The sequence below is a fragment of the Bos grunniens genome, chromosome 6 (genome assembly GCF_055505025.1).
Source record: "Bos grunniens cultivar Pamir isolate PY7600 chromosome 6, Bosgru_T2T1.0, whole genome shotgun sequence".
NCBI classification, from domain to species: domain Eukaryota; kingdom Metazoa; phylum Chordata; class Mammalia; order Artiodactyla; family Bovidae; genus Bos; species Bos grunniens.
In genome coordinates this window covers 37,036,413-37,057,056 of record NC_141170.1, presented here as the reverse complement: position 1 = coordinate 37,057,056, position 20,644 = coordinate 37,036,413, and the positions used below count along the sequence as shown (strand labels likewise).

The 20,644-nt window shown below is 34.0% G+C and overlaps 1 protein-coding gene across 12 annotated transcripts in view; it reads right to left on the bottom strand.

Annotated features, from left to right (window-relative positions):
* Window positions 1–429: 429 nt before the first annotated feature.
* Window positions 430–20,644, bottom strand: part of EPHA5 (EPH receptor A5) — a 405,634-nt gene continuing 385,419 nt past the window's right edge. For 10 of the 12 annotated variants that reach the window (XM_086407625.1, XM_086407629.1, XM_086407626.1 and 7 more), the window contains 3 exons: window positions 13,031–13,224; window positions 10,304–10,459; window positions 430–2,080 (listed from right to left, as the gene is read on the bottom strand). In XM_086407625.1, coding sequence (XP_086263751.1) covers window positions 1,975–2,080; window positions 10,304–10,459; window positions 13,031–13,224 — 456 coding nt within the window. In that variant the 3' untranslated portion in view covers window positions 430–1,974. Of the gene's footprint in view, window positions 2,081–8,890; window positions 10,460–13,030; window positions 13,225–20,644 lie in introns of those variants that run through there. The other 2 variants (XM_086407634.1, XM_086407638.1) reach the window with 1 other exon arrangement.

Here is a 20,644-nt window from a genome sequence, read left to right as displayed (position 1 = left end):
TGAAATAATTAAGCATAGTCTGTGTGGACCCATGGTACACTATATACCTATAAAGAATTATAGCTCTATTTGACAGGACTCAATATATCATTTGAAATTGTTTAAAACTCTCTCCCTTTTCCTCCCTATATTCTTTAGCAAAGAGCTACTTAAGTGAAGGTGGGTAGGGTAAAAGGAAGAACTTATTCCTATACATGCTAACGTTTGACTGAAACAGGTGTTTGGGAGAGAGAGGGGGAATACTGACAATATAATGCAAGTATGTTCCTTATGGATGTCACTAATCCAGGCTACTCCAATACACTATTGCTGTTGACAATCTGAAGTAGGCTGTATTTTGTTTAAATGCTGTGCTTCTTGAATAATCATGTCATTTCATGATTTATAAAGTGTAATAATACAAAAGAACTTGGTTATTTCACCAAGGAGTTCAGTTTTGTTCAGGTTCTAATAAATAGTTTAATTTGTATTACAGCACAAATATCACTCTTCACCAAGTTTGGTACATGGCATGTACATAGGACATTTTATATTTCTTAATAAGGCCAATTGAATAGCACATTAGAATGACTCCTCAAGATCAATTCAATGTAACTGAATATAAGATAAAATTACCAAAGGAAAAAACAGCCATCAACAAATAAAACAGGTCAAGTCTTGCCATAGAGAAAATTCTAAAAGGAAAAAAAAAAGATGGATGTATTTGACATCATTCCATTTCTGCTTTAGTATCAAAATTTCTAGAGCCAGGCTACAAAGGAAATGGTTACAAAGGATTAACACTTAGGAGTAATGCTTGGTGCTATGTGCTGGATTTAACAATATTAACAGAAGTCTGCACAGTTAAATCCTCCTACATCCTGCTGAAAATGTGCCCTTTGGTGTCAACTTTTCTTGACAAGATATTTTCTTGGACTCAGAAAGGTGAAATTTCTTACAGGGGTGCAAGATTAATGGCTAGAAGAACTCCATTGTCACAGATATCACAAAATGTTTTTAAAACACCAAAGGGGATTTAGTCTTATAGACATTTCCTGTTACTGAATAGAGAGATTTAGCAGCTTTTGGACACATGAGAGGAAAAAAGACACAAGCTTGTGTTAGATTTTGTTTTACTGCTTCCCTATTTCTCCTATTTCTAATATACCCTGGAATGTGTGTTCCTGAATGTTGCTAAAATTAAAATACTATTAACAATGCAAGCTGAATGGTAATACACACATGTGCAAGCCACACACACACAAAGCTCCACCTTAAATTGATTCCTGGGTATACAGCAAATTATACAGTATATACACATTTATTACCTAGTAGTATCTAGAAGAGCAACTAAAAGTAAACTTTATAACACAGAAAAATAAATATACACCCTGTATTGTACTTGTCCTTGATCAAGCAACATGTTTATACACTAGTTTCTATAATTTAATGCTGTGTAACAGCATTTAAAATTACAAAAGAAGAGATCTATTTAGAAATTATCTAACCATATTGCTCTTCAATACACTTTCGTAGACAATTAAGACTTGAAGTAAACGTCAGTAAATTGCAGCTTTTGTTAGCCTACAGATGGCTATCAAACTTTCCTTTCAAGTAGATTCTTGGAAGTTTTGAAAGGGGCTGCCTTCATTCAGTCTAAAAAGGTGCTATATATAGTTATATATTTCATGTATAAAATTTTGTAGAAGTTGGGAGAAGGATGTTGTTGTTGTAATACAAGGTAGTGTTTAAACTTCATGTTCTTATTCCATGCAGGTTATATTTGCTTCATGAAAAATGAAGACACCAAGAGGAAGATAAAGAGATTTTAGTAAAACACTGATTACAAATTCTGTGGCTGAAACAAATGCTTTCTTAATGTTTAGAAATCGCTGAGTTTTCCCTTTTTCCCCTTTGTTTTTTGTTAAAATAAATCTCAGAGCTTGTTTACAAAGTGCAGAGTCATTCACTTGACGAAGTGACAATAAACTGAAGTTACAATGGCACCATCCCGTTGACCAGCTGCACCTTCATTTCTTGAAGGCTGTTCATAATCTTCTTCTGGTGACCAACAAGAGTCACTCCAAGCCGTCTCAAATCCCTGCATGAAGAAAGCACACATTGGATGTATGTATTGACTCAGTTTGTAGCACAGCACAATACCTCACGTTGGCAAAGAGGCAAACCTTTTGCAGAAGCTAATTAGATTACAGTCCCAATTTAGATATATGGGGTCCAATTTTCAAATGCAGGCTCTAAAATTGTACCTTAGAATCTATTTGCAGTCAAAAAATATTTACAACAAGAAGTTATATATATATATAACAAATATATATATATATTTGCCCTCCTCTTTTGGATTTTTCGGATGGCACAGAGCAGAGAAAAAACAAATTTGCACATGTTACCAATAAATATTTAATTAAACGGTACAATTTCATTGCATGGTTTTGAAAACGTGGACCTACAATATGAACAAGCACTTTTTATTTTACTAAAAGAAGTAAGCATAAAATATACTTTAAAAAATTTCATAGGTAAGCATTCGAAGACCGACCTTTTCAAATGACTCAAGTCAGCACAATCATTTTATATATCGGGTATCTTCAGGGGATAATCATCACTACATTGCTCTGATAATGCTTAAAATATTTTATTTTTCACTTGGAATCCATAGTAGCACAGCTTTCTTCCTTTATCAAATATATCTTGGTTCTATTGGCGTTTAGAGCATTCTGAAGATTACACGCTATCAAGAGATCTTTTCAAAAGACATTTTTATATTATTGCTTTTTAACAAGCTTATTATTCAAAATAAACTTACAAATGTTTAGATTCCTAAACTAATAGCATATTATGGCACTCAAAGCCAGAGCTCATGGTTTTTAAATATTATTTCACAGGATATCCAGGAGTTCTATTTTTCCAAAATATGCATTTGACATATATAATAATTCAGATATGTTTGACAGATAACAATGTTAATTATTAAAAAAACTGAGCATTAGTGATTCAAGATTTTTCAATGACAAGATTTTAAAATGTTTGCCATGTTAGATTTCTTTAGATAATTACTCTGCTTAACACATTATGCATTCAGTAAATGTACTAATTTCAGACTGTCCTAGAATTCTTTATAATTGGATTCAATTGCACTGGAATTGTAGGTAAAACTGAATCATTTTGGACACTCAAAAAATCTCTTAATTATCAGAAGGTAGAAATTGAGTAAATGGAGCTCTATGTGTATTAGTATTGGAAATATTATTTATCTAAGAGATATGGATTTGTTCCCTGGGTCAGGAAGATACCCTGGAAGAGGGAAGCCCACTCCAGTAGTCTTGTCTGGAGAATCCCATGGACAGAGGAGCCTGGTGGCTACAGTTGGTCCATGGGGTCACAAAGAGTTGGACGCAACTGAGCAGCAGAGTTGAAGCGACTTAGCAGCACCAGCAAGTAATACATTAGGTGTCTTTTTCCTTTTATGTTTTGTTGATTTCTTATGAGAGTTTTAGCAAATGGCAAATAGCTAAAGAAAAAGCAATGAACACTTATGGTGGAAACATTTCTTTCTTTGAATGTAAATGTGAAACATTTAATTTAGAAATTATTATAGCTACAAGACACCAGAGTATAATAAAACTAAGAATAATGAGGCAATGAAGACAATCAACAAAACTTAAAAAGCAATAAAATTTCGGTTTAAACAAAATCACTATTGTTAGTTATGAATGGTCTTTCTTGGTGGCTCAGCTGGTAAAGAATCCGCCTGCAGTTGAGGGAGACCTGGGTTTGATTCCTGGGTTGGGAAGATCCCCTGGAGAAGAGAATGGCTACCCACTCCAGTATTCTGGCCTGGAGAATCCCATGGACTGTATAGTCCATGGTGGGGCAAAGAGTCGGACATGACTGAATGACTTTCACTAGTCATGAATAGATTGTAAAACAGCTAATGGCAGACAACATAGGAACAAAAGAGATTTGAGTTTAATCTTGTCTTTTTCAATTAAATCAGGGTTTCTGAGCCTTGCCCCTGTTAACATTACAGGCTGGATAATTTTTTGTTTGTAGAGGCTACCCTGTGTATTAAAGGACATCTACCAGCATGCCTTACCTGGTCCCACTAAATACCAGAAATACTGGATGGCCACTGGCCCTTTGTCGTAACAAGACAAAATGTCTCCAGACATTGCAAAGTGTCCCTTGAGTGGAAAAATCTCCCCTTAAGAAGCATTGAGATAAATATAATAAAATAGGTAACAATTAAGATTGTCCTCTTCCTATATGATAGGAAAATATATAAGCAATATGATATAGATTTTTGTTAATTTCCTTTTGTGGATCAGAAAACAATTTCTCATTTCTCTGAGATATAACATTGACCAAAGAACTTCAAATTACATGCAAACATTGATTAATCTGTGAAATGAGAAATCTGTATATATAACATCAAATATCCAGAATTCCAAAAGAAAGAAGATATCTAATGAAGGAAACAAAACACATGATTATTTGACTGAATCTATGGTAATCCAGTCTATACTTCATGGCAACTACAGTTATGGGCTAATTAACACTGTCATATTTCCACATGTAACATGAATTATGAAGACAATTTATGGGTGCTCACTACCAACTTTTGGACTTAAGTCAGGAGAAAAGGGGATAAAATTTCTTAACCTGAAAGCAATCTCTACTAGAGAATGTAAATAATTAGAACTTGAAATAAAGTTTAAAACATATGTTTTATCATGTGTTTTATAAACCTACATGTGATTCTGACAAAGGTTTGAAAGTACTGATTTAATATATACATACTTAAACTGCAGAATCCATATGGCTAATCCAATTATTAAGAATGAGTTTTTGAAAATAGCTATTATAGTTATTCTGACAGACCTGAAAAAATATTACAGACTTTCCTGCTCAAACAGGGTGAACTTTGCATGTATAATACCGAAACCTTAATTTAAAGTGTATGTGTTTCTGGAGTGTGGTGCATGGGCGTAAGTGTGTATGTATTCCATATTCCAACTCTTGGTTGCTTTGCCTCTTATTAAATCACTAGTTTGACTTATTTTTTTTCCCACTGTCTTAATCTGTTAATATATGTAAATATAACTTTATTCTCTGCAAATAACCACAAGAAAGAATCTGGTTCAGTGCTTTGGGAATTTACATTTTTCATGACATCTATATCATGCTAAAGAATGAATATTTTAAGGAATTGTATTTGATTAATACAGTTACAGAGTTTGTGTTTATAGGCAAATAAAACCTGACCTTTTCCAGAACATTTCATATATCTAGATGTTAAGTTAAATTTGTTTAAATTTTCCCAAGCACAAATTTTATTTAGGATCATCTTATGACCTGATAATCCCTTAACATTCATACAGAATTTCAGACCAGTGAAATTCTCTATCCTTCTCCTCTCTCTAACATTTCATCTCTCTTACATTTCACCTCCCACCTCTATCTACACCTCTTTCCATGGGATAAATGGAATTATGAAAATACAGCACTCAGTTTTACATACTGCCATAAATTATGTGTCTTTAATGGAATGCTGTTTTTGAGGTCTGACCTGTCATTTCAAAAGCTGACAAATTAATGTGCAAAGAATTAGAAAGTAGCATGATTATAATGCATGCAATGTACGTTTATACAGTGTGATTTTAAAAATGTGGGGAAAACCAAGATTACTCATGCAGTTAAATCTGTTCTCAGGAGCAAAGTTTTCTTTAAAAATTCCATTTAATATTTTCCTACTAAAATTACAAATAAGAATTAAAAAGGTATTAGGAAAATGTTTCCTGTAAAGGTTAAGTAACTTTATTCCAATATTGATAAATACATTATGGTATTTTCTTTTATGTAGCTTTGTCTCACATTTTTGTGATTTTCAATAATTTCTATTTTACTTCTTAAAGCACCTATTAAATAGTCTATTTAACAGTAATAATGTAAGAAATTTGATAAAAATAAAAGTATTTTCCATTACATGATAAAGGTGCTACTCTATGAATATTTTTGAAAAAAAAAAACTTGAAAATGTGTTATTTTACTCATTTCATTTATCTATATAGGAGTTTTTGTAGCAAGGGAAAGTTTTAGGTGTGTCCCCTTACATATATGATACTAATTTTATCATGACCACGTGTAATCTTAAGTAATACCCAAAGCCAATTTAATGATAATAAACTAAATTTCAGCATAGGCTTATGAATCTAAACATGATAGACTGATATCGTTACATAAAAAAGTTTTAATTTTGTCAACAAAACATGATTAGTTTTAGAAAAGCTGTAAATATAATGAATTGCCCTTATTGTGACAACATTCCAATCTTTTTTTAAATGTTATTTCTTAATATAAAATAATGGAAAACACTGGTATTATGGTGTTAAATGGCAGAATGAAAAGTAGAAACTAAACAGGAGGTTTAGTTGATGTTGGAGCCAACTCTTGATTATTCAGGATGTAATTTATCCACTGGTATAGGAAATGTTCCCTTACATTCTTCTCCCTTCTGCTTTACACATCTTTTAGCCATATCACTAGTACTTAGCTCCACCAACACAGGCTGGATAGGAGAAGGGAGAAGAGAGGTTAATGAACATTCACTAAATTTCAGTGTTTATTCTTATTGTCATAGTTTTATGATGCAATTGTATATTTGGGATTTTTTTTGGTCACTTCAAAGAATCCTGATAATCATATATGTACTGTACAAGGTATACATATATCTTGGCAGGGAGGACTTAACCATGACCTGGCTATAACTTTCAATGGATGAGACCTAGTGAGGGTTCAGTTCAGTTCAGTCACTCAGTCGTGTCCGACTCTTTGCGACCCCATGAATTGCAGCAGGCCAGGCCTCCCTGTCCATCACCAACTCCCAGAGTTCACTCAAACTCATGTCCATCGAGTTGTGAGAGTTACACTGGATGTTTTAGCTTATGCAGAACACGGAGGATATTAAGTACTCATATGTGTTCTTTAGGCATATACTAAATTATGCATAATGACTTTATCAATAAGTTAAATTTGAGTAGAAAGTAAAAGTGAAAGTCGCTTAGTCGTGTCCGATTCTTTGTGACCCCATGGACTGTACAGTCCATGGAATTCTCCATTTGAGTTAGTGGGCACAAATTTTGGCTCCAGATTTGCTACACTTAATTTTAATATTTTAAGACCTCAATTCAATAAATAAATAAGTAAATAGGAATTGCTTCAGCTTACACATGATTGGTATAATAAAGTTTATTGGATTTTATTCATTTTCTGAATAATCAAAAGTTGACAGTACTGATCTGACAAGAAGTTTAAAAAACAGCTGTGCTACTGTCCTTAATTCCAATATTTGGATTCAATGTGCAACTCACCTCAAGCTCACAGATCCCCCTGTAGACCATAACTCCCTGCACTTAAACGCCATAGTACAGATTGCATCATTGCTGCTACAACAATTGTTGTCATATGAGTACTGCACACAGAACAGCCAAGGTTAGGCACAGAGAACAGCAGACAGAAACATCTGAAGTTGAAAGCCACTTTTGTTGAATACATTTTAACTCTAAATTCTAAAAATATTTCATTTCTATTCCACATCAAGCCTTACATATATGTGCTGGCCAAAAAAACATAAATAAAATTAAACCTCTATGAAGGAAATTTTCACCAAAGTATGTGGTTTTGAAAAATTATAATTGTTTCCTCTTCCTTATTCAAAATCCATCATGAGAACAAATTTGATGGCACAAATTACATTAATAACATATTTTTCTTAGGTATGTATATGGCAGTTTGGTCTTTTGCTTTATATTAATTAATTTTAACTTTTTTCAAAGCATTTCTTACAGTATGAGTATATTCTTCCAGTTCTCAGTTTCAAAATTATGCTCTGGCAATAATACTGGTATATTTTATTTCATTATAGTTTATACAGGCTACATAAAATTATTATTTAGACATGCGCCTAGTGACTAAACAACAAAAAAGATCATGTAGAAATAAATCTTTAATTATTTAAGATTTTGTCTTTGTCTTTACTAATATTTTAGCTCCTTTGCCATAGTCCTTGATAATGACTGGCTTTTTTTTTTTTTTTTTTCTTTTTGGTCAAGAGCAAGCAAAATGCACATATAGTCTTTTTTTTATATTCTTGACCAAACAAGTAACTGATTACTCATTCTTCTGTGCGTTATTTAACGTAACATTTTGATAAATACGTTCTTACTAATAGAGGGAAAATGTGGTCAAAATACAATAAACAAGAAGACATGTGTTGGACTCTCCAGTAAATCGGCTTCACTTAAGTTTGGCTGGCTCAGTTCCTCGTAAGGAATGTGGTATTTATAGTCCCATGAAACTGAAGCAATTGACACATTGACACCAACATTTCTCTGAACAGGAAGATGTTGGTAAGTCTCTTAATTTCACCTTATTCTTAGGTCAGAGTAAATAAATTACACCATAAAATATATGAAAGGAGGCAATACAGAAGGCAACATGCTATCAAAGCAACAGAGAGGGAAGAAACTCAACCATGTAGAGAAGATTTGACCAGACAAAAATACAGGAGAATAGAAGAGAGTTTCAGACCATCACAAGATGAGAGAAGAAGCTATTAAGTCTTGAAAGAAAACATACAAAATGAGTTTTGAAACAGAAGGGAAAATAGAAAAGTAAACAGAAAGGAATTATTAGACATAATAAAAAGTGAAACCATAATGTAAAATTTTTAACATATTTATAGTATTTGGGGGCCCCAATGAAAGTAAAACAGAGGAATTAATGCAAAAGCCATTATTAGTGATTATAACTATTCTGTTACGGAGAAACAAAAAAGTAGTGGATGTAAATATATACATGTATATGTGCTATTTTAATAAAAAGAGAGACATGGTTTAATGCAAATAGTTTTATTACATATTTACAAGTAATCTGACATTGGGTAGAAGAAATACCTACAGTATCATTTTAATATAAAATGACAAATGACTTTAATAAATTAAAATGACCATTTTTACTGAAAAATTAAATAGCAATCATGTAAAAATAGTTTTAAATTATCAATAAATTTTTCTGTTTACTATTTCAAATATAGTACTCATGAGTTTTTTGAGTGTCCAAAGAAATAATGGGCAAAGTATATGTGCTCTCAAGTAGATACGATCTAGTGGTGATGGTGAGAATGATATTCAATAAATTAAGATAGCTAGCTGAGTGGTGATTTTAGGTCCTTTTAGTTATAGTTATCAAGAAGAGAAATTCTGAGAAAGTGACATTAATTGGTGATCAGTGATGGTACCCTGTTACCTTTTCTGTGGATAGGCAGTGAGTTCAATAAACCAGAGAATGCCAGAGTAGAAATGGTGAGAACCAAGTGCTCAGTGTTCATATTATGTGATGTAATGGAAGAAAGACTGTGGTTTAGTGCTTTAGAAAGTTCTACCATGCTTTAAAACTTACAACAATATTTTAACCTTTGAATGTGTAGGCAATTTGAACTGTTATTATTATATTCATAGGTTAAAACATCATTTTTGTTAATGTAATCCAGATGTAACCACCATAACAACAGTTAGTTTTCACAAATTACAAATATTAGGCTAAAATAATTACACGTACAGAGTATATAATAAAATACAAACAACTTACAACCCTAAAGAATTCAATTTTTAACTCTAGTGATTTTTATATAATAAGATTTGATAGATTTTATCTTAAACGTGCAAACAGAAGAGGGCACAATTGGTTTCCACTGAGATTGTACCAAATAACAAAAATCAAGGCAGGATCTAATATATCCTTGGATTGCAAGAATATAAGATGCACCACTTATAGAGTAAACGGGATGAGATTCCTGCCCAGGAAGCTTTGTTTAAGCTGTTGTTATCTGGGTATTCATCAAAGCCGAAACTTAAGAGTATGTTTTGTTGTTACAGGGCTAGCAGCACCAATTGTGCTTACAGTTTGTTTTGTATTTACATTCATATAACACAAGTATCAGTAGAAAAACTTTGTCAAGAAAACATCTTTTCTACAACACAAAGTACCAGTATTTTGCCAAGATGTTATTCCAATCAATCAAATACTCAAATGTTATTTGTTTGAAGCAAAGAAGCAAAGATACTGGCCACAAGTAGCATTAATCATGCAGTTGTTAACAATACAGGCTAAAAATGAAGAGGCTTCTTTGAAAGCTGCCACACACGGACAAAGGTTAACTGATTTCCCTTGATCTCATCCAGATTGGTTTCTGAACAATTTTTCTTGCCCCAGCAATTACGTAAAAATTATCAGAAAAATTACTCACTCCAAGGTCACCTGAGCCACAGCGTCCATTGAACTGTATCCATTTTCCATGAAAATCTCTGTATATCGGCCCATTTTGATTGCTTCTAGCCATTCGCCTACTGATCTGTAGGCCCCAGATCCCAGTGAGCCATGTTCTGCCAATAAATTAGATACTCTAAAACACAAAAAACACAAATATTAAAAAATTTATTGTAATATTAACTCATTACCAATGGATCTTTGAGTTTATAAGTATATTTATAGGAGAAAAATATACAAATGCTAACAAGGAAGAAAATAATTTGAAAAACAGAATGCAAAAATCAGCCTATTCAGATTTTTTCTATCCATAATTAACAATGACTTATAATGGTTTGATAACTGAATTTTCTGTAATACAAAACATTAGGAAAAAATTTCATGTTATTAATTTAGATGTATTAATTTCCTACTTCAGTTTTGTTTGTAAAATACAGAAAATGCTACCAAATAGAGACATGTAGGATAATTTGTGTAAAGTCAATTGCTTCTAGACTTTGCTAGAGAAACTTGTACTCATTTAATCTTATTTCCTAGAAGACCAGAAATTAGTTATCCTTTATTTTATGCTCTTACATAGGAGTGCTTGTTAACTCACCTAGGAGTAGAACTGGAAAGCAAAATGTAACCCTTAATATTAATACATAAGAAAACAAAATAGAATTAATCAAACTATGTGATGCTCTTAACTATATTAAATTTACACTCCTTGACCAATAATATATGAAATGATTATGATGATTTCTGGAAATTTTACTCTCATTCTCCACTCTAAAACTAAAGTATTTCTTTTTAAGTTTTTATTTTATTTCATCTCTCTCTGCCTCAAGAGTTTGTCACTCATTTCTGCATACTCAGCACCTAGCCCACAGCCTGACAGAGAATACATACATGAATATTTATTGGATGAATAAATAGACATTTTGTAGTAATTTGTAGTCAATAAATAGTACAGTCAAAGATTTGTTGAATTTGGAGAACAGGATCTTGAAATTGAGATAATAGAAGAGATGCAATTTGGGGTAATAGCAAAGTCTAGACTATGACTATGAAAAAGAGTCCAAGGTGGGTTAGAGACCAAAATCACTGAAGGAGAAAATTTCAAGGTATTGAGAAATATTTGAATATCATCTACATGGTTACTCAATTCACCTAATTTTGTGACATGTGTAGGAACAGAGAGAAAGAGACAGTGAATCAGGAACTAACATCTTCAAGAACCAGGACTTGTAGATGAATGAATAAAAAATCAGGTAGAGAATGATACAGCCCTCCCCCTAATATCTGCAGCTGATTGATTGCAGGACCAGCCCTCCACCCAGTTAATACCCAAATCCATGGATGCTCAAGTTTCTTATATAAAATGATATAGTAGAGTCAGCCCTCTATGTCCACCCATACAGAGCGTTGGCCATAGAGTCTTAAGCTAAATCTGTTAAATGAAATCTAGCAAGTTGAATTCTATGTAATACGTATGTAAAGTAATATGAAATTTTGTTAGAAAATTTTCAACTGCTCTCAATCTATAATGATGATGTTGAAATTAATACAATTTAGAACTTAAAATTTCTCTTTATGATTTCCTTTCCTTACATCAATTTGTGACAACATAATTCAAACAACTAGAGAGAAACACAATATTTTAGATGACAAAAAAAAAAAAATTAAAAGCAGTTACTTTGGGAATAACATAAGGAGTAATCTCTAAGATGTATTCTCCATTTGCTACCACAGAAAGCTAATGATGCCTGAACAGAGTTTGAAGATTCATTCCTCATTTGTATTTAAAAATGACTCTTTGTCTAGTAAACAAATGTTTATACCAGAGTCACAGAACTTATGTAACTTTATCAATAAATTGTTTCTCATTTGGTGCATACTATGGGCAGTCAATTCAGCTACCAGAAGGATACCTTTTCTTGTAGAGAACGATAACTGCCTTATATATAGTGAAAATAATAATCTGGTATATTTCCTAGTACATAATCAAAATGATGTCCTTTATTGAGAGGACAATTTTGTAATTTTTCAAGTAAACGAGTTAAGAATTCTTTATATAAGATAACATTATTTAAATGCATTTACAGGCATTCAGAAAAATTTTAAAAATGCTCATTTGCTCACACAAGTTTTTTCCACAAGATTACTCATTTATTAGTTTCAAGTCCTGTTTAAACTACACAGTAAATGATTATCCAAATGTCTATACTCAACTGGATAAGAGGAAAGAGTCTCTTAAGGAGGTGTTGATGTTTATAGAATATGACAGGTTGAGAAATCTAGCTAAGGAAATCAAGAGTAATTGTTATATATTTCTGGTTTAAAATTTTTTCAGTGATTAACTGGCTTTTTCCCGTGATCTTATAATCTTATTTCCCCATCCAAACCTACGTAGGGTTCAAAGCACTGGAAAGTACATATATTTGGGGATTTTTAGGAAATATTACCTGAATTTGACTACAGTTAACATTTATCTGAAACTGGTAGGTTACACTATTAGATTAGGTATAGGTGTTTTTAAGTATAATTTAATCGTTTATATTTCATTCATGTAAAGAACATTATGCAAAAACCATATTCAAATAAATTAGTGTAATATAGGTTCATAGGCTAATATGTGTACAAAAATAATTTCATTAACTTGATATCTATGGCATTAATCTGAATTTGCAATATTCAGAAAAATCTCCCCAGTCTGGCCTTGTACCTGCTTGATGCATTAACCAGTGTCTTCAAGCTACTTGGGTTACGGATCAGCTTGTCCAACATGTTGACAATTTCTTCAAACTTGGGCCTGCTGTTTCGATCTTTCTGCCAGCAATCCAGCATTAATTGGTAGAGAGCAGCAGGGCAGTCCATGGGGCTTGGCAGACGGTAGCCTTCCTCTACGGCTTTAATCACCTGTGTAAAGTGAAAGAGAACGGGTCCCCCAACACCACAGATTAAATACAGAATAGTTTGAGAAATTTCCCACTGCTTAGCTTGCATCCTTACTCTTATTCTTGCAATAACAACCAGCATCACTGCCTCTAACACCCTTCATTACTCCTTTTGCTGCAAAATACGATGAAATAATAGGCTATCATACAAAGATAGGCTTTCCTCACTTATGATAAAGAAAATAAATGGTAATCATTTTTACCTAAAATATTGATAAAGGGTAATTTATAAAATTAATTGACATAAAAGTAAATAGTTCATGCTTTATTTATCCTCACATTCTGGAATCAAATAGAGATTAACTTTTTTAGTGATTTCTCTGAAAATTTAATGTCTTTTTAATGAAAAATTATGTGTAGAACCACATTTTTAAAAATAATAGAAGCACAATTTTACTTCTAAAGAGACTTTTGGATGGCAAATGATGGATAAGTCAAAGGCTAAATTAGTATAACTGTCTCCTGTATCATTTTATAATATCAAGGTCTGGCTGTTTATTATAACCTACTGTTTTCAGTCGGGAATTTGGAATGACTGTTTAGTAGTGTGAGCATTACAAACATCACTGATTTTAAATGCAACCACACATATGAGTATCAAATTGTGAGTTTTTTTTTTTTAAACAAAAACATTCTTAATGTTGCTGCTGCCATCAAACTATCTAACTCTAGAATTGTTCATGTTATCAAACAATAATACATATGTTATTCAATGATTTAAATTCTAATATTTAAATGATACCAAAAACCAATAATGATGAGCATATTTCTCAAATCCTATTTGAATATTTTCTTAATGATTGTTACGTGTTTGTTTCAACAAACACTTTAGATTTGACCTGACAATTAGAAAAAATAGGATTATAATAGAGTATATAAAGACAATTTTGAAAGGTTGGAGAGAAATCAGTCTTCTAATGATAAAGGAAACAGCATCTGAACAAAAGCAGGGGCAGATGGAGGAAGACAAAATGGCAGATTTCAGAGACATTTATAACACATGGGTAGAGGGGCTAGTAGAGAAAATTTTTGAGAGAAAATAAGTTCAAGCCTTTCATGCTGGTTGATTTTTGCTGTTAATTTTAGGTAAGAACATTTATGGGGGTGGGTAAGGTTGACAGGTATAATTTGGAGCTTGTTTTATTTGAAGTAAGTTTAGGCAACTGTGGATGGCAATTTGCAGGAATCTGGCTAGAGTACAGGAGATATTTGGGCTGATAATATGAATGTGAGGGTCATCAGCACTTGGTCACAGCTTGAGGTCGGGTGTAGTTTATAGCTCCCTGGGAAGGACACAAAATAAAGGTTCCTGAGAAGCACCAATAGTTAAGTTCAGGCAAAGAAATAAAAAGAACTCAAGGACTCTGAGAGTCATCTACTGCTTTAGTTGACTCAAAAAAATACAAAAAGTTAAAAGGCAAATCATAGTAGAAAATATTTTAAAAATTATAAGATACATATCTAGTGTATGTATGTATGTATGTATGTATGTATGTAACATATGTATGTATGTATGTAACATATCTAGTGTATTAAAATCTCACACAGTATTGAGAAGTAAAATAATAAAACAAATAAGAAATAGGTACTAATAAAAAATTTACAAAAGAAAAAAGTGCTAAATCAATTCTAAGAAATTATTATCACTTGTGATCAAATAAATGAATAGTAAAAATTAAAAGTGCCATTTGCACTCCTATATTTATGAAAGTTCATTAATTTGCTTATTATAAGACTCCACATTGTTTATAAGGACAATGGTTATTCTCTAATAATGTCTATGTAGCAGAATTAAATGTCTTAATAGAGTTTATATCATGAAATATTTTACTATGCAGTGAAAGTAGTCATTCATATTTACATAAAATCTGATATATCTTATAATGTGCTTGTCCTCAAAGCTTAATACTAATTACACCTACTTTTTTTTCTTTGACATCTATTTTTAAAAATTATTTTCTTTCCTTCTCTGACCATCTAGTCTTACAAGTCAAGGGTCCCCAAACTCCGGGATCTAAAGCCTGATGATCTGAGGTGGAGCTAATGTAATAATAATAGATATGAAGTGCACAATAAATGTAATGTCTTTGAATCATGCCCCCTTTTTTCTTCTCCTCCAACACCCCATACTCTAGTCCATGGAAAAATTGTCTTCCATGAAACTGGTCCCTGCTGCCAAAAAGCTTGGGGACTGCTATTATATGTTATCGTGAAATGAATAAATTAAACCAATTCCTTAGTTTTAAAGGAATTTGTAAGTTATCTGATCTGAGAAATTATTTCCAGAATATATTACTTTTCTTTTCAGCTGTAATTTTATATATAGATATAATATTCTGTCTCTAAGCTAACTTAGAACTTGGCCCTGTAATTAGGTTATTGAATTTAATTCTAAATTCATCTTTAGAATGTATATTTAAAATATATTTAGTGCTATAATTTTAGATTTTATATTTGGACATTGTGCAGTTTTGTTTTTGTTTTTTTTTTCATTTTTACCTATTGTTCCTTTCATGGCTTGAGGTAGAAATGAATGGTGTTACTACTCTGGTGGTTTGTGAAAAGCTAGAAATCTACCAAAGTTCTATGTAGGCTGTTCATTTTACCATAAAATTTACAATGTATGGCCAATGAATCATAATCTAATGAATTGACTTTGTTATTATGATTATATTTCTTAATATACATGGTTGAGATGAACAAATGAAAAGATAATAAATAAAAAGATAGCCAGAATTTTTACAGACAACCTGGCACCATTTCAGACTTCTATAACTGAAATATTGTCATATGCTATGCATTTTCTTGGCACTGACATGTAAATCAATAGTCTGAACACAATTTAAAGAATGCTGCCTCTTCTTCCAATACATATGTCCCAACACTGAGCACTATTGTGATAAGGCAGTAATTACCTGATGGTGACTCTTTTGGGCCCTTTCCATGATGCAAGTATCAGGAGGTTCATCTTTCAGGTACATATACCCTTTCTGGGTATGGTTTGCTTTTGCTACCCACAGAGCTCTAGCTAGTATTTACAGGTTGGAATGCCTGATCCACAAACATGAACTCACACCTAACATATCACGTAACAAGAATATCCACATCATAGTAAAGGATCTGTGAGCTTATCACATACATAAGGATATGCTGGTAAATATTTAACAACTTTCTCTTCTTGGGGGGAATTTATAACATTGCTTTGTTGTTGTTGTTGTTGTTCAGTTGCTAAGTCGTATCTGACTCTTTGCAACCCCATGAACTGCAGCATGCCAGGCTTCCCTGTCCTTCATTATCTCAAATTCATGTTCACTGAGTCAGTAATGCTATCTAATCATCTCATCCTCTGTCACCTTCTCTTTTTGCCTTCAATCTTTCCCAGAATCTGGGTCTTTTCCAGTGAGTCGGCTCTTCACATCAGGTGGCCAAAGTACTGGAGCTTCAGGTTCAGCATCAGTCCTTCCAATGAATATTCACGATTGATTTCCTTCAGCAGCGACTGGTTTGATCTTCTTGCTGTCCAAAGGACTCTTCACCGTACCACAATTTGAAAGCATCAACTCTTCAGCGTTCAGTCTTCTTCATGGTCCAACTCTCACATTCATACATGACTACTGGAGAAACCATAAGCTTGACAATAAGCACCTTTGTTGGCAAAATAATGTCTCTGCTTTGTAATACACTACCTTTATCATTGCTTTTCTTGCAAGGAGCAAGTCTTTTTTTTTAAATTTCATGGCTGCAGTCAGTCTGCAATGATTTTGAAGCCTAAGAAAATAAAATCTTCTACTGTTTCCACTTTTTCCCCTTCTGTTTGCGATGAAGTGATGGTACCAGATGACATGATCTTAGATTTTTTAATGTTGAGTTTTAAGCCAGTTTTTACACTCTCCTCTTTCACCTTCATCCAGAGGCTCTTTAGTTCCTCTTCACTTCTGCCATTAGAGTGGTATCATCTACATATCTGAGATTGTTGGTATTTCTCCAGGTAATCTTCACTCTTCACTTCACTTCATTCAGCCTGGCATTTCACATGATGTCTCTGCATAGAAGCTAAATATGCAGGGTGACAATATACAACCTTGAAATACTCCTTTCCCAATTTTGAACCAGTCAGTTGTTCTAAGTCCGGTTCTAATTGTCATTTCTTGTCCTGAATGCAGGTTTCTCAGGAGACAGGTAAGGTGCTCTGGTACTCCAACTCTTTAAGAATTTTCCACAGTTTGTTATGATCCACAACAAAGGCTTTCACATAGTCAATGAAGCAGAAGGTTTTTTTTTTTTTTTTTTTTTAAGTTTCCTTGCTTTTTCTGTGATACAATGGATGTTGGCAATTCGGTCTCTGGTTCCTCTGCCCTTTCTAAATCCAGTTTGAACATGTGGTAGTTCTTGGTTCATGTATTGTTGAAGTCTGGATTGAAGAATTTTGAGCCTAACCTTACTAGCATGCAAAATGAGTGCAATTGTCCGGTAGTTTGAACATTCTTTGGCAGTGCCCTTCTTTTGGATTGAAATGAAAACTGACCTTTTCCAGTCCTGTAACCACTGCTGAGTTTTCCAAATTTTCTAGCATATTGAGTGCAACAATTTAACAGCATCATCTTTTAGGATTTGAAATAGCTCATCTGGAATTCCATCACCTCAACTAGCTTTGTTCATAGTAATGCTTCCTAAGGTCCACTTGACTTCGTACTCCAGGATGTGTGGCTCTAGGTGAGTGATCACACAATTGTGGTTAACTGGGTCATTAAGACTATTTTTGTATAGTTATTCTATGTATTCTTCCCATCTTTTCTTACTCTCTTGTACTTCTGTCAGGTCCATACCATTTCTGTCCTTTATTGAGCCCATCTTCCCATGAAATATTCCCTTGGTATCTCCCATCTTCTTGAAGAGATCTCTAGTCTTTTTAATTCTACTGTTTTCCTGTTTCTTTGTGTTGTTCATTTAAGAAGGCTTTCTTATCTCACTGTGCTATTCTCTGGAACTTTGCATTCAGTTGGTTATTTCTTTCCCTTTTTCCTTTGCCTTTCACTTCTCTTATTTTCTCAGCTATTTTTAAGCCTCATCAGACAACCACTTTGCCTTTTTGCATTTCTTTTTCTTGGGGATGGTTTTGATCACTGCTTCCTATACAATGTTATGAACTTCCAACCAAAGTTCTTCAGGCACTCTGTCTATCAGATCTAACCCCTTTAATCTACTTGTCACTTCCACTGTATAATTGTAAGGGATTTTATTTAGGTCATACCTGGGAATGGAACTTCACTGTTGCTCAGATAGTAAAGAATCTGTCTGCAATGCAGGAAACCAGGCTTGATACCTGGGTCGGGAAGATCCTCTGGAGAAGGGAATGGCAACCCACTCCAGTACTCTTTCCTGGGGATTCCCATGGACAGAAGAACCTGTCAGGCTACAGTCTGTGGGATCACAAAGAGCCGGACATGATTGAGCAACTAACACTCCAAACTCCTGAATGGCCTAGTGGTTTTCCCTACTTTTTAAAATTTAAGTCTGAATTTTGCAATAAGGAGCTCATGATCTGAGCCACAATAAGCTGCAGGTCTTGTTTTTACTGACTGTTTAGAGCTTCTCCATCTTTGCCTGCAAAGAATATAATGAATCAAATATTTTCTTACTTATCTGATATAAACACTCCCTCTATGTCAGCTGCAAGCTACCAACACAATCTCATTCAGGTGGAAATGTTCTGAAAATTCTCTGTTATGTGCTGGTTCCAGCAACCATTATACACAGTTCATTATCCAGAAGCAACAAACCTCACAGAATGCTGGAAGACTTTTAAAGACACCACTGAAGCACAAACATGGAGGCAACACTTTGATAGGATTAGGTGTCATTATTCAGGATGCAGTTTATGTATTGAATCAGAAATTTCTACATTGTTCTTTATTCCCAGTGATTCTTGCTAGGTGACAACAGGTTATAGATGTGACCCAGGGCACTCTGGACTATCTGTGAACAGGTACAAGCACAAGAGAAGAGGTGTCTTTCACCATGATGGCCAAGATTATTGATACTGAAGAGCAGGAAGCATTGGAACTGCTTTCATACAGTTGGGGCAAGGAGAAATTTATGTGGACCCCAGGTAAAACTCTAAGGGGCTCTCTTGTTACTTCTTTATAACAACTGTGAACAGAAAATGCTTACCTCCAAGAATGAAAGATTGATTCAGCCTACCAGTTAAGCCACCATGATTTGCCAGGTTGTTGGTGATGGGAAGTCAGAATGGATGCTGGAGGAGGGAGAGGTTAAGAACTATATGAGGTCCTGAGATCAGCTGAGGGGCTAGTTTGGTCTGTAATCGGCCTTTTCTGAATTTTCCTTCAGAAAGAAAAGCCTACAGAATCATGGAACAGATGCTTCTGGAACTCGTGTGGAAAAGTTGCTTTGTGTTGCAAAAAAAGTGGAGCATGGCAACCACAAAAATCTGTCTCACATATCTTCATCTGCAGGCATGGTAACTGACCTACAGACCTTAACCCTAACACCTCTAAAATTCATCATCATGTTATACCAAGGCCATGGTCTGTGTAGATTGAAAGTGAAAGTTGCTCAGTTATGTCTGACTCTTTGCGATCCCATGGATTATATAGTTCATGGAATTCTCTAGGCCAGAATATTGGAGTGGGTAGCCTTTCCCTTCTCCAGGGGCTCTTCCTAACCCAGGGATTGAATCCAGGTCTCCAGCATTGCAGGCAGATTCTTTACCAGATGAGCCACAGGGAAGCCCAAGAATATTGGAGTGGGGAGTGTATCCCTTCTCCAGTGGATTTTCCTGACCCAGGAATCAAACCGGTGTCTCCTGCATTGCAGGTGGATTTTTTTTTTTTTTTTTTATTAACTGAGCTATCAGGAAGGCCCTTGTATAGATTACTCCCAATTACTGAATATGCTACTGATAAGACAGACACATTCCTATGAGACTCCTACAACAGCCAATGTTGGCTTGGGGACTCCTTGGCAGCCTTAGCAACCTCTCTTAGAAGTACACTTTGGTCTCAGATGCTGGCCTCCACCATCCTTCCTCTGATCTCTATCTGGGACCAGATTTGCATCACAGTCTGACATCTCTCCCAGCTTCCTCTCATCCTTTCCTCTTTTTCCTCACAAGCATTCCCTTTAAGAATACAATGTATATGGAATTCCCTCTTGACATAGGCTTCTTGGAGGATCTAAACTAGTCCAGGCATTATATAATAGATTGTTGTTGTTCAGTCACCAAGTCGTCTCTGACTCTTTGCAATCCCATGGACTGCAGTACACCAGGCTTCCCTGTCCCTTACCAACTCCTGGAGTTTGCCCAAGTTTATGTCCATTGAACTGGAGATATTATAGGTACTAAGATGCAAAATATATGT